At 42.7% G+C, this 15829-nt stretch overlaps 1 protein-coding gene across 2 annotated transcripts in view; it reads right to left on the reverse strand.

Annotated features, from left to right (window-relative positions):
* The window catches only part of PIBF1 (progesterone immunomodulatory binding factor 1), a 378979-nt gene that overhangs the window by 309688 nt on the left and 53462 nt on the right, over positions 1-15829 (reverse strand). For both annotated transcript variants that reach the window (XR_011319363.1, XM_069758136.1), the window contains exons 5-6: positions 4616-4735; positions 2566-2699 (exon numbers count right to left, since the gene is read on the reverse strand). Coding sequence is in view for 1 of the 2 variants with exons in the window: in XM_069758136.1 (XP_069614237.1) it covers positions 2566-2699; positions 4616-4735 (254 nt within the window). In the remaining variant the exon portion in view is untranslated. The remainder of the gene's footprint in view (positions 1-2565; positions 2700-4615; positions 4736-15829) is intronic.

Raw genomic sequence — 15829 nt, forward strand, 5'->3', positions numbered from 1 at the left:
TGCACCAGTATACGGTATCACAAGGGGTCTGAGGATCTCATCTCGGTACCCAATGGCAGTCAGGCTACCTCTGGCGAGCACATGGAGGGCTGTGCGGCCCTCCAAAGAAATGCCACCCCACACCACTACTGACTCACTGTCAAACCGGTCATGCTGAAGGATGTTGCAGGCAGCAGATCGCTCTCCACGGCATGTCCAGACTCAGTCACATGTGCTCAGTGTGAACCTGCTTTAATCTGTGAAGAGCACAGGACGCCAGTGGCGAATTTGCCAATCCTGGTGTTCCGTGGCAAATGCCAAGAGTCCTAAACGGTGTTGGACTGTGAACACAACCCCCATCTGTGGACGACGGGCACTCGGACCATCCAGATTGGAGTCGGTTTCTAAACTTTTGTGCAGACACATGCACATTTGTGGCCTACTGGAGGTCATTTTGCAGGTCTCTGGGAGTGCTCCTCCTGTTCCTCCTTGCACAAAGGCTGAGGCAGCGGTCCTGCTGCTGGGTTGTTGCCGTCCTACGGCCCCCACCATGTCTCCTGGTGTACTGGCCTGTCTCCTGTAGCGCCTCCAGCCTCTGGACACTACGCTGACAGACAGCAAACCTTCTTGTCACAGCTCGCATTGATGTACTAGCCTGGATGAGCTGCAGTACCTGAGCCACTTGTGTGGGTTGTAGAGTCCGTCTCATGCTACCACGAGTGTGAAAGCACAACCAACATTCTAAAGTGACCAAAACATCAGCCAGAAACCATTGGTACTGAGATGTGGTCTGTGGTCCCCACCTGCAGAGCCACTCCTTTATTGAGTGTGTCTTGATAATTGCCAATAATTTCCTTCTGTTGTCTATTCCATTTGCACAACAGCATGTGAAATTGATTGTGAAACAGTGATGCTTCCTAAGTGGACAGTTTGATTTCACAGAAGTTTGATTTACTTGGAGTTATATTCTGTTGTTTATGTGTTCCCTTTATTTTTTTGAGCAGTGTACAAATCTCCCACTTTACCAGCACCAAAGCATCCCCAGACCATCACATTACCTCCACCATGCTTGACAGATGGCGTCAGACACTCTTCCAGCATCTGTTCAGTTGCTCTTTATCTCACAAAGGTTCTTCTGTGTGATCCAATCACCTCAAACTTGGATTCGTCTGTCCATAACACTTTTTTCCAATCTTCCTCTGTCCAATGTTTGTGTTCTTTTGCCCATATTATTATTTTCCTTTTATTAGCCAGTCTCAAATATGGCTTTTCCTTTGACACTCTGCCCTGAAGGCCAGCATCCCGGAGTCGCCTCTTCACAGTAGACGTTGACACTGATGTTTTGCGTGTACTATTTAATGAAGCTGCCGGTTGAGGACCTGTGAGGCATCGATTTCTCAAACAAGAGACTCTAATGTACTTGTCTTGTTGCTCAATTGTGCAGCAGGGCCTCCCACTTCTCTTTCTACTCTGGTTAGAGCCTGTTTGTGCGCTCCTCTGAAGGGAGTAGTACACACAGTTGTAGGAAATGTTGAGTTTCTTGCCAATTTCTAGCATGGAATAGCCTTCATTTCTAAGAACAAGAATAGACTGTCGAGTTTCACATGAAATTTTTTTTTTCTGGCCATTTTGAGAGTTTAATAGAACCAACAAATGTAATGCTCCAGATTCTCAACTAGCTCAAAGGAAGGTCAGGTTTATAGGTTCTCTAATCAGCCAAACTGTTTTCAGCTGTGCTAACATACTTGCACAAGGGTTTTCAAGGGTATTCTAACCATCCATTAGCCTTCTTACACAGTTAGCAAACACAAAGTACCATAAGAACACTGGAGTGATGGTTGTTGGAAATGGGCCTCTATACACCTATGAAGATATTGCATTACAAACCAGACATTTGCAGCTAGAATAGCCATTTACCACATTAACAATGTATAGAGTGTATTTATGAATCATTTAATGTTAGCTTCAATAGAAAAAACTGTGCTTTTCTTTCAAAAGTAAGGATGTTTCTAAGTGACCCTAAACTTTTGAACAGTAGTCTGAGTAAAATAAATAAAATAACTCAATGCCAGCTTCTACCACTGCGAGCTGATTAGTATGCTTCTATTCAGATGTACAGACCTGGACAGATCATGCTGACAATATTACTGTCTGTGCAATGAAAGGGTAAGTACAAAAGCAGCAAATCTGTGATGAAATCACAGCAAAATCTTACTGTGATAGATGTGGATTTTGCTATGAATTTTCCATAGATTTTTTTTTACCCTAATACATTAAACGCTTTCTTTTCCACACAGTAATTCACTATACGAGCATGGTGCATTCCATATGTATTATACTGTGACCTGCACTGCCAGCCTGTCACTTCTCTATGGCACAGTTCACATGCTGCTATATGAATGCTAATAATGTGCGTAGGAACAGCTCACGGCCCCACTGCCCGGTCAGAGTACTACGTGACCACATGCCCAACTCTTTACAGTATACTAAAGAGCAGCAGGTTGAGCGTTCCTGTATACCGAGCTGCCCCCAAACATGCCCATCACACAGCGTACATTTTAATGTTCACCTCATCATGTTTGATACCTTTTTACTTTGTCATAATTCTCGATCTTAAAGTCTCCTTGGTGAATGAGCTGTTTAGTGTCGGCCAGCTGCAGTGTTAACCTCTGACATCTCGTATCCAACTCCGAGCGGCGTCTCCTCTCCTCTTCATAACTCTGCCAGGAAACAGACTGATGAGACGTTCCATATAGGAATAAAGGGTGCCAGCATTATTAGGTTGCTAACAGCCCAATAGCATCAGCGCCTTGGGACCTATGCCTTTCTAGCGGTGGTCGAAGTGCGGGACAGTAGGGGAGTATAGTCTAAAGTCACCAAACATCTTAGATAGCTGTGGGCCGAGCTATTCCTCCTGACCGTCAATACCTCCCGAGGGGAGCAAGGAACAGGGTACTCTCAGCTCCCCCCAATATTTATGTGATGTTTGAGGCCACCTTCTGCATATATATTATATATCCCATAGTTTGTAAGCTTGCGAGCAGGGCCCTCACTCCTCCTGGTATCTGTTTTGAACTGTATTTCTGTTATGCTGTAATGTCTATTGTCTGTACAAGTCCCCTCTATAATTTGTAAAGCGCTGCGGAATATGTTGGCGCTATATAAATAAAATTATTATTATTATTATATATCTATCTATATAATTATCTAAGGGGCACTTCCGTCTGTCTGTCGCGGATATTGATTGGTCGCGGCCAGCTAGTGGGCGTACACAAAAGTGCAGGGGAGGCCATGAAGTATGCAGAGTGAGTCCCCGCCCACTTCGTACAGGCCCGGCTAGAAGCGCTGCAAAGGGGGCGGAGTCGCTGTGAGGAGGGCGGAGGCGGCCGGGACCATGGCAGCTGTTGGGCCTACCGCGTCAAAAAGCCGGGGACTAAATTACCGGCCGCGGGTTGCAGCCAGCCAGTACAGGCCCAGCCAGAAGCGCTGCAAAGGGTGCGAAGTCACCGTGAGGAAGGCGGAGCCGGCCGGGAACATGTGCACTGTTGTGTCTACCGCTGCCAAAAGCCGGGGACTAAATTTGCGGCCGCGGTCAGTGATGACGGCCGCGGTTATTGATGACAGCTGCGCCAGCAGGAAACAGCGCAGCACATGCGGTGGTGACAGCTGCGGATGGAGGGTGAGTATATACTACGTGGGCTGTGCTATATACTCTGTGGCTGTGCTATATACTACGTCACTGTGCAATATACTACGTGGCTGTTCAATATACTACGTGGCAACTACGTGGGCTCAGCAATATACTACGTGGCTGGGCAATATACTACGTGGCTGGGCAATATACTACGTGGCTGGGTAATATACTACGTGGCTGGGCAATATACTAAGTGGCTGGGCAATATACTACGTGACTGGACAATATACTACGTGACTGGACAATATACTACGTGACTGGACAATATACTACGTGACTGGGCAATATACTACGTGACTGGGCAATATACTATGTGGGCTGTGCAATATACTACGTGGACATGCATCTTCTAGAATAGCCGATGCGTTAGAATCGGGCCGCCATCTATTATATATATATATATATATATATATATATATATATATATATATATATATAACACACACATTGATTCACGCAGGTTGATGGCTGTACAATAGTGGTGTCGAAAATGACACCTCACATACCTGCAACATGTGACCTTTAAAATGAAAGGAGAGCTAAATATACCAACCACACGCACGGTGCAAAACATCTGGAAGAAGTTGAAAAACATGCTTAGCTAGATTTATCTTCTGCTGTTTCCATGTTCATAAGGCAAATATTGACCAAGCCATAGGTCGGCATTACCCACCAAGAGAAATAAACCAGAGGATGTACTAAAACAGAAGCGGCCTGACAACATCTACTTTGCATTGCTAAAATCCTGCAATGCAGGAGAAAATACAGAATCAAACAGGGGGGCTGCATAATGCAAGAAGCATGTGTGAGATGTGGACGGCCACCATGGGAGCGGCGCAATGCCAATGTACAAATCTCAGTGCCTTAAAGAGACACTAATATTCCACCTCGCCTGAAATGGTCGGTGAAGCTGGGCAGAAGCTGTGACGCCCGATAACGCACCTCTAGCAGACGCTTCAGCTGCTGCTTGCCTCCATCCATCTCTTCACACTGCTTCTCGTTCTTCATTTGGAGGTCGCTCATTTTAGTTTTCAGCGGATGCAGGGCTTCATAGAAACGGACCTGAAGTAATGACAATTACATTCCTTTACCAATTGCAGCAATAAAGCTGTGAGTGTGAAACAAGTTATTACGTGTACATGTCCAGTGGAGAAGCAGCAATATATGCAGGGGCATCCGATGTTAGATGGCTGTCATTACCTCAGGTTACCAGGACCCTAGCTGGCCTTACACTATGCCTTCAGGTGCCCATGCCATCTCATTCTGGAGGGACCTGCAGGCAGTCTCCGGTCAATGCTGCCAGGCTGATGGCCCTCTGACATCCACATTCAGGGTATGTGCACACGATGTCTATAACAGGCGGATTCTGCTCCGAAAAGCCGCACAGAAAACCCTCAAATAATGAACAAGTCAAAACGACCTGCTGTTCATATGTTCAGTCTTTTGAGCGTATTTTAACTGCTTCAGGTTTCCAAAGATATCATGTTATTAAAAGAAGTGAGAAAACCCTTTCTACAAGTGGCTTCTGAGCTTAAAGGGTTTTTTTTTCTTTTTCGAACAAAGTACATTTTATCTACAGATTTTGGAATAATAATAATTTCCACAATTGGATGTGTTTAAATAAAATGTTTCTGTGCCGAGATAATCTTATAAATGTGCCCCTGCTGTGTACTGTGTAATGGCTGTGTCTGACCGTGCAGGAACATGGTCTGATCATACCATAGCTCCTCCAGGGGAGGAGAGTATACAGACATTACAGGGGATCACGGCTGATTCTTTCTGTGAGGTAAAACATTTCCCTGCCTGATTATATAAAATATTTTACATCAAATAAAGCATCAGCTGTGACCTCCCGTTTTCCTATCTGTATACACTTTTGCTTCGTCCCCTGGAGGAGCTGTGGTATGATCAGACCATGTCCCTGAGCAGTCAGACACAGCCATTACACAGTACACAGCAGTGGCACATTTTTTTAAACACATTGAATGGTGGAAATGATCCCTATAAGATCAGTCTGAGACCTGATGATGTAGGTGAATGGAGCGGTGATGTACGGGAATAAATCCTCCCACATCTATGCTAAGGAAATTGCTCAGGAAATAAATGTTTAAAAAGGGTTTTCTGTTTTGTTTGTAAATAAATCTTAATCGCTGTATAATTAATGGTAGGAAACCTTTCCAAGATCTTGTCAGACGCTCCCAGGAGCGTTCATGGAAAGATCCATTGTTTACATTTAGAAGCGGAGAACCTGATCACCTCCAGCAGACAGGTCACACCTTCTCACGCTTTCTAACCCTTTATCATCAGATTATTTGAATCATGTTTTCACTGTCAATCTGCTGCAATCTGTCTTCCTAAAAAGAGGGAGTCCATTCCCAAATTATCAGACAGGTGTCAAACAAGGAGTGTAGGAAGTTCTTATATTCAGCGCGCGTGAGTTGAGCGTCAGTGTGGGAATTCATGACCCCTGTGTCACATGACCTCTGTTTAAAGGTGGCCCATTAAAGGGGTTTTCTAGATTTCACATACCTAGGAGTTATCCTCAGGATATGTCATCATCATCATCAGATTGGTGGGATTACAATATGACCACTCCGTCTGTTGTGTAGTGGTCGTTCCTGAGGGCTGCTGCTCAATTACTACTAAAATGAGTAAGGGATGGATGGCAGTCCCGGGGACAGTCACATGAAGAATGGGCTGTGCTGTTTGGCTCTCTGCACTGTTTAAAACTGGCAAAGCTGAAAACAGCTGATCGGTGTATTATAGTGTATGCTATAATACAAGTACCTATATTCTATAGTGTACACTATAATACAAGTATAGTGAACAAGTCTGTAGAAACCTGTTCACACCAAAGAACTTGAAGACACAAAAATGCACAGAGAGGTCAAAAATACTCTGTTGTAAAAAAAAGTCACAGTAAATAAGCAAGTGCTAGTCAAAAAATGAAAGAAATACAGGGTATTTAGTTAATACTTTTTTTTTGCAAAAAAATGTATGTTAAGCTGCTCCGCCAATCGCCAAGGTATACCAATAATAGAGCAGTCCCATCTAATGTATATAATCCCTATCTGATGTATTTAAAAACCTGATCATCTGTATAATACCTGCTTATACAGACCCCCACAGGTACTATACAGATGATCAGATTTTTAAATACATCAGATAGGGATTATATACATTAGATAGGACTGCTCTATTATGGGTATACCTTGGCGGTTGGTGGAGCAGCTTAACATACATTTTTTTTGCAAAAAAAAAATTTATTAACTAAATACCCTGTATTTTTTTCATTTTTTGACTAGCACTTGCTTATTTACTGTGACTTTTTTTTTTTACAACAGAGTATTTTTGACCTCTCTGTGCGTTTTTGTGTTTTCACTATAATACAAGTACCTATATTCTATAGTGTACGCTATAATACAAGTACCTATATTCTATAGTGTACGCTATAATACAAGTACCTATATTCTATAGTGTATCCTATAATACAAGTACCTATATTCTATAGTGTACGCTATAATACAAGTACCTATATTCTATAGTGTACGCTATAATACAAGTACCTATATTCTATAGTGTACGCTATAATACAAGTAGCTATATTCTATAGTGTATCCTATAATACAAGTACCTATATTCTATAGTGTACGCTATAATACAAGTACCTATATTCTATAGTGTACGCTATAATACAAGTACCTATATTCTATAGTGTACGCTATAATACAAGTACCTATATTCTATAGTGTATCCTATAATACAAGTACCTATATTCTATAGTGTACGCTATAATACAAGTACCTATATTCTATAGTGTATCCTATAATACAAGTACCTATATTCTATAGTGTACGCTATAATACAAGTACCTATATTCTATAGTGTACGCTATAATACACGCAACTCTTTGAAGATGTTGTCCTGGGTGGGATTAGAACCAAGGACCCCAGCGCTGCAAGGCTGCTGTGCTAACCACTGCGCCACCGTGCTACCCCATAAATGTACTATATAATTACATTTATTTTAGAGCATATACTATAAGTACATGTATTTTATAGGATATCAAAGTGCTAAATGAGCATACATTACACAGAATATCTTAGATGGTAGTTGCAAGCCAACAAATTGGCATTACATATTTCTAATATCAGGGAGCATTGTCTGTTTTAAACACAACCCGGCAGAAAACTTTGGCTTCATACCTCTCAGGGAACAACTACATGTCACATATCTAGTTATAGTCATGGAATCACAGATTAAGCACTGTGGCAGGAGCTCCCCCAAGTGGCCACAATACAAATGACAACAGTTGGTACATTCTATAGAAGCAGATCCATGTTATAAAAGTGAATGGAATTCACTGCCACCACCATGTTTCAATGTATGCACTATGCATTTTTTTGTATTCCTCACCTTGTGACATCATACAATTTTGAAGCCATCAGTTTAAAAAAAAAAACTTTGTTTTTAGTCTAATCACCCCAGACTATAGAGTCCCAGTAGTCATCATATTTTTCAGCATGGGCCCTGGCATACTGTCTGCGGGATTTTTGTGTGCATGCATTTTAAGAGAGGCTTTCTTATGGATGACACCCATTGATGCCATTTCACTGAAATGTACACCGCATTGTGTCATGGGAAACACTCAGCCTGGGTTTGGCTTTCGACTTTATTTAACTGCAATGAACTTGCATGTCGATTTTCTTCAATCCTTCTCATCAAATTTGGCATCACTTTTGCTACAGTATCCTGACTAATAAGTAAAGCTTCGCTGAACTTCTTGTAGCCTTCACGTTTCTTGTATAATTAAATTATTTTCTTTCTCAGGTCTCGTGACATTTCTCTTCCATGTGGTGCCATTAGAGACAACATGAAATAGGAAAGGATTTTCTTTGCTAAATAATAATGCTGTTATATCGTCAACTGCCTAATGGAAACCTGTGTAATGAATAATTCGATTTTCCTGTCGTTGTATTCTTGCCAATTACAGTTTTGTAATCTAATCTTTAGCTTTGCTCCTAAGACTTTCATTGGGGTGTACTCGTAACTTTTGCAACATGGTCTTGAACGGATTTGTTTGGAAAAGTACTTTTCTAGGGGTGTGCAAAACAACAAGTCTTGTATTTTGTAGTATGGTATAGAAAAGGTTGATTCTTAAAGAAAACTAAAGGCTTGCTGACAAATCTGTTAAGGGTGTCCTCATTTATGGTGAGAACTATATGTGGGTCATGTTAATAAGTCATAACACAAATACCTTTAGAATTTGAACTAATGTTAGGACATAGAAACACTGACAAAAATATCACCGACTATTATCTAGCAATCCTTAAATATTCATGGCACGCTAGAAATCTTCACAAAAATACAGTGTTACATATTATACCATTAGACCCTTTAAAGACAAACCATCCCCTTTTAGAAACTCCTCGTCAGACAAACCACAGAAAAAGGCTAGAAAACATTCAGAACATCACAACACTCTGTGAGAAAATGCCAGCTTTTATGTTGCAGATAATTTATGGGAGGTGGACTATTGTTGAAATCAAGTTTTTATGTTAAATGTATCTTTTAATTATTTTTTTTTTTTCACAATTTTTAGTAAAAATAAATGCAGTTTGTACACTGGCCATTGGGAATTTTTTTTATTTGTGTACCATAGCATCTAAAGAACATGTGGAAAGGTCACTGGGAAGGGAGGGAAAGCATGGCCAGCTATAACATTGCCTTTTGTGATTGGTGGATTCTGTGTCCTACCTGTCATTGCCTCATTATAAGGAGTCTGCTGAAAACTCTTCCTAAAAAGATCCGGGGCAAACAAACAAAGAAAAACAACGATAAACTGGTCAAAGAATAGTGGGAAAAAAAACTACATACCAAACACATATACGTCGGCTGTGAACACAGAGCACACACATCATGGATATGGCTTCACGTGGCAATAAATAGTGTATAGTGCTGTTAGTGTTCATTCATTAATATCACTGACCATTAAGTCACAGCAATCATTCAGCAAAAAGTCATCACCGCATAGGAGAAAATATGTATATATATATATATATATATATATATATATATATATATATATATATATATATATATATATATATATATATATATATATATATATATATATATATATATATATATATACTATATAATTGTCTAAGGGTCACTTCCGTCTTCCTGTCTGTCACGGATATTCATTGGTCGCGGCCTCAGTCTGTCATGGAATCCAAGTCGCTGATTGGTCGTGGCAAAATGCCCACGACCATTGCCACGACCAATCAGCGACGGCCACAGTCCGGCGGCAATATGGCCGCTCTTTCCTCCCCGCAGTCAGTGCCCGCTCCATACTCCCCCTCCAGTCATCCAGTCAGCCCTCACACAGGGTTAATGCCAGCGTTACCGGAGCGCGATGTAAAGCACTCCGGTTACGCAGCTATTAACCCTGTGTGACCAACTTTTTACTATTGATGCTGCGTATGGGCAATATACTACATGACTGGGCAATATATTACGTGGCTGGGCAATATACTACGTGGCTCTGTGCTGTATACTACGTGGCTGGGCAATATACTACGTGGCTGGGCAATATACTACATCACTGGGAAATATACTACGTGGCTGGGCAATATTTTACGTGGCTCTGTGCTGTATACTACGTCACTGGGCAATATACTACGTGGCTGTGCAATATACTACGTGGCTGGGCAATATACTACGTGGCTGGGCAATATACCACATCACTGGGCAACATACTACGTGGCTGTGCAATATATTACGTGGCTGGGCAATATACTACGTGGCTGGGCAATATACTACGTGGCTCTGTGCTGTATACTATGTGGCTGGGCAATCTACTACGTGGCTGGGCAATATACGTTGCTGGACAATATACTACGTCACTGGGCAATATACTACGTCACTGGGCAATATACTACGTGGCTGGGCAATATACTACGTGGCTGGGCAATATACTACGTAGCTGGGCAATATACTACGTGACAGGGCAATATACTACATCGCTGGGCAATATGCGTTGCTGGACAATATACTACGTCACTGGGCAATATACTACGTGGCTGGGCAATATACTACGTGGCTGGGCAATATACTACGTGGCTGGGCAATATACTACGTGGCTGGGCAATATACTACATCGCTGGGCAATATACGTTGCTGGACAATATACTACGTCACTGGGCAATATACTACGTGGCTGGGCAATATACTACGTGGCTGGGCAATATTCTACGTGGCTCTGTGCTGTATACTACGTCACTGGGCAATATACTACGTGGCTGTGCAATATACTACGTGGCTGTGCAATATACTACGTCACTGGGCAATATACTACGTGGCTGGGCAATATACTACGTGGCTCTGTGCTGTATACTACGTCACTGGGCAATATACTACGTGGCTGTGCAATATACTACGTAGCTGTGCAATATACTTCGTGACTGGGCAATATACTACGTCGCTGTGCAATATACTACGTGACTGGGCAATATACTACGTGGCTCTGTGCTGTATACTACGTCACTGGGCAATATACTACGTGGCTGTGCAATATACTACGTGGCTGTGCAATATACTACGTGGCTGGGCAATATTTTACGTGGCTCTGTGCTGTATACTACGTCACTGGGCAATATACTACGTAACTGGGCAATATACTACGTGGCTGTGCAATATACTATGTGGCTGGGCAATATACTATGTGGCTCTGTGCTGTATACTACGTCATTGGGCAATATACTACGTAACTGGGCAATATACTACGTGGCTGTGCAATATACTATGTGGCTGGGCAATATACTATGTGGCTCTGTGCTGTATACTACGTCACTGGGCAATATACTACATGGCTGGGCAATATACTACGTGGCTGGGCAATATACTACGTGGCTCTGTGCTGTATACTACGTCACTGGGCAATATACTACGTGGCTGTGCAATATACTACGTGGCTGTGCAATATACTACGTCACTGGGCAATATACTACGTGGCTGGGCAATATACTACGTGGCTCTGTGCTGTATACTACGTCACTGGGCAATATACTACGTGGCTGTGCAATATACTACGTAGCTGTGCAATATACTTCGTGACTGGGCAATATACTACGTCGCTGTGCAATATACTACGTGACTGGGCAATATACTACGTGGCTCTGTGATGTATACTACGTCACTGGGCAATATACTACGTGGCTGTGCAATATACTACGCAGCTGTGCAATATACTTCGTGACTGGGCAATATACGTCGCTGGGCAATATACTACGTGGCTGGGCAATATACTACGTGGCTGGGCAATATACTACGTGGCTGTGCAATATACTACGTCACTGGGCAATATACTACGTGGCTGGGCAATATTTTACGTGGCTCTGTGCTGTATACTACGTCACTGGGCAATATACTACGTGACTGGGCAATATACTACATGGCTGGGCAATATACTACGTGGCTGTGCAATATACTACGTCACTGGGCAATATACTACGTGGCTGGGCAATATACTATGTGGCTCTGTGCTGTATACTACATCACTGGGCAATATACTACGTGACTGGGCAATATACTACGTGGCTGGGCAATATACTACGTGGCTGGGCAATATACTACGTGGCTGGGCAATATACTACGTGGCTGGGCAATATACGTGGCTGGGCAATATACTACGTGGCTGGGCAATATACTATGTGGCTCTGTGCTGTATACTACGTGGCTGGGCAATATACTACGTGGCTGGGCAATATACTACGTGGCTGGGCAATATTCTACGTGGCTCTGTGCTGTATACTACGTGGATGGGCAATCTACTACGTGGCTGGGTAATATACTACGTTGCTGGACAATATACTACGTCACTGGGCAATATACTACGTGGCTGTGCAATATACTACGTGGCTGGGCAATATACTACATGGCTGGGCAATATACTACATCACTGGGCAATATACTACGTGGCTGGGCAATATTCTACGTGGCTCTGTGCTGTATACTACGTGGCTGGGCAATCTACTACGTGGCTAGGCAATATACTACGTTGCTGGACAATATACTACGTCACTGGGCAACATACTACGTGGCTGTGCAATATACTACGTGGCTGGGCAATATACTACGTGGCTGGGCAATATACTACGTGGCTCTGTGCTGTATACTATGTGGCTGGGCAATCTACTACGTGGCTGGGCAATATACGTTGCTGGACAATATACTACGTCACTGGGCAATATACTACGTGGCTGGGCAATATACTACGTGGCTGGGCAATATACTACGTAGCTGGGCAATATACTACGTGACAGGGCAATATACTACATCGCTGGGCAATATGCGTTGCTGGACAATATACTACGTCACTGGGCAATATACTACGTGGCTGGGCAATATACTACGTGGCTGGGCAATATACTACGTGGCTGGGCAATATACTACGTGGCTGGGCAATATACTACGTGGCTGGGCAATATACTACGTGGCTGGGCAATATACTACATCGCTGGGCAATATACGTTGCTGGACAATATACTACGTCACTGGGCAATATACTACGTGGCTGGGCAATATTCTACGTGGCTCTGTGCTGTATACTACGTCACTGGGCAATATACTACGTGGCTATGCAATATACTACGTGGCTGTGCAATATACTACGTCACTGGGCAATATACTACGTGGCTGGGCAATATACTACGTGGCTCTGTGCTGTATACTACGTCACTGGGCAATATACTACGTGGCTGTGCAATATACTACGTAGCTGTGCAATATACTTCGTGACTGGGCAATATACTACGTCGCTGTGCAATATACTACGTGACTGGGCGATATACTACGTGGCTCTGTGCTGTATACTACGTCACTGGGCAATATACTACGTGGCTGTGCAATATACTACGTGGCTGTGCAATATACTACGTGGCTGGGCAATATTTTACGTGGCTCTGTGCTGTATACTACGTCACTGGGCAATATACTACGTAACTGGGCAATATACTACGTGGCTGTGCAATATACTATGTGGCTGGGCAATATACTATGTGGCTCTGTGCTGTATACTACGTCACTGGGCAATATACTACGTAACTGGGCAATATACTACGTGGCTGTGCAATATACTATGTGGCTGGGCAATATACTATGTGGCTCTGTGCTGTATACTACGTCACTGGGCAATATACTACATGGCTGGGCAATATACTACGTGGCTGGGCAATATACTACGTGGCTGGGCAATATACTACGTGGCTGGGCAATATACTACGTGGCTCTGTGCTGTATACTACGTCACTGGGCAATATACTACGTGGCTGTGCAATATACTACGTGGCTGTGCAATATACTACGTCACTGGGCAATATACTACGTGGCTGGGCAATATACTACGTGGCTCTGTGCTGTATACTACGTCACTGGGCAATATACTACGTGGCTGTGCAATATACTACGTAGCTGTGCAATATACTTCGTGACTGGGCAATATACTACGTCGCTGTGCAATATACTACGTGACTGGGCAATATACTATGTGGCTCTGCGATGTATACTACGTCACTGGGCAATATACTACGTGGCTGTGCAATATACTACGCAGCTGTGCAATATACTTCGTGACTGGGCAATATACTACGTCGCTGGGCAATATACTACGTGGCTGGGCAATATACTACGTGGCTGGGCAATATACTACGTCACTGGGCAATATACTACGTGGCTGTGCAATATACTACGTCACTGGGCAATATACTACGTGGCTGGGCAATATTTTACGTGGCTCTGTGCTGTATACTACGTCACTGGGCAATATACTACGTGACTGGGCAATATACTACATGGCTGGGCAATATACTACGTGGCTGTGCAATATACTACGTCACTGGGCAATATACTACGTGGCTGGGCAATATACTATGTGGCTCTGTGCTGTATACTACATCACTGGGCAATATACTACGTGACTGGGCAATATACTACATGGCTGGGCAATATACTACGTGGCTGGGCAATATACTACGTGGCTGGGCAATATACTACGTGGCTGGGCAATATACTACGTGGCTGGGCAATATACTACGTGGCTGGGCAATATACTACGTGGCTGGGCAATATACTACGTGGCTGGGCAATATACTATGTGGCTCTGTGCTGTATACTACGTGGCTGGGCAATATACTACGTGGCTGGGCAATATACTACGTGGCTGGGCAATATACTACGTGGCTGGGCAATATACTACGTGGCTGGGCAATATACTACGTGGCTGGGCAATATACTACGTGACCTGGGCAATATACTACGTGAACTGGGCAATATACTACGTGGACATGCATATTCTAGAATAACCGATGCGTTAGAATCGGGCCACCATCTAGTATATATATATATTTTTTTTTTTTCGGATTTTTTTTAATGTAAAAATGACTAAAGCAACAAAAACACATGACAGCAATCGCCATATGAGTAGAACATGTCTAAGAAAATATATTTCTCACGTGTATTAGTAATATACTATACCAGACCCATCGTCGCAAAGCAGAGACAAACAAACAGGGAAAAACAACCATATTGCCATAATGGTTAGGTGTGTATATCGTCGCAAAGCAGAGACAAACAAACAGGGAAAAACAACCATATTGCCATAATGGTTAGGTGTGTATATATATATATATATATATATATATATATACACACCTAACCATTATGGCAATATGGTTGTTTTTCCCTGTTTGTTTGTCTCTGCTTTGCGACGATATACACACCTAACCATTATGGCAATATGGTTGTTTTTCCCTGTTTGTTTGTCTCTGCTTTGCGACGATATACACACCTAACCATTATGGCAATATGGTTGTTTTTCCCTGTTTGTTTGTCTCTGCTTTGCGACGATGGGTCTGGTATAGTATATTACTAATACACGTGAGAAATATATTTTCTTAGACATGTTCTACTCATATGGCGATTGCTGTCATGTGTTTTTGTTGCTTTAGTCATTTTTACATTAAAAAAAATCCGAAAAAAATCCAGGTATGGTTAAAAAAACAACACAAAAAGACATTTGTGCTAACTCACATCTTCTGGTCATGTGTCATGTCCTGGAATTATGGGGTTCTGGCTCTTCGTTAAATCCCTGATCCA

Source organism: Ranitomeya imitator, chromosome 3 (genome assembly GCF_032444005.1).
Source record: "Ranitomeya imitator isolate aRanImi1 chromosome 3, aRanImi1.pri, whole genome shotgun sequence".
Lineage (NCBI taxonomy): Eukaryota > Metazoa > Chordata > Amphibia > Anura > Dendrobatidae > Ranitomeya > Ranitomeya imitator.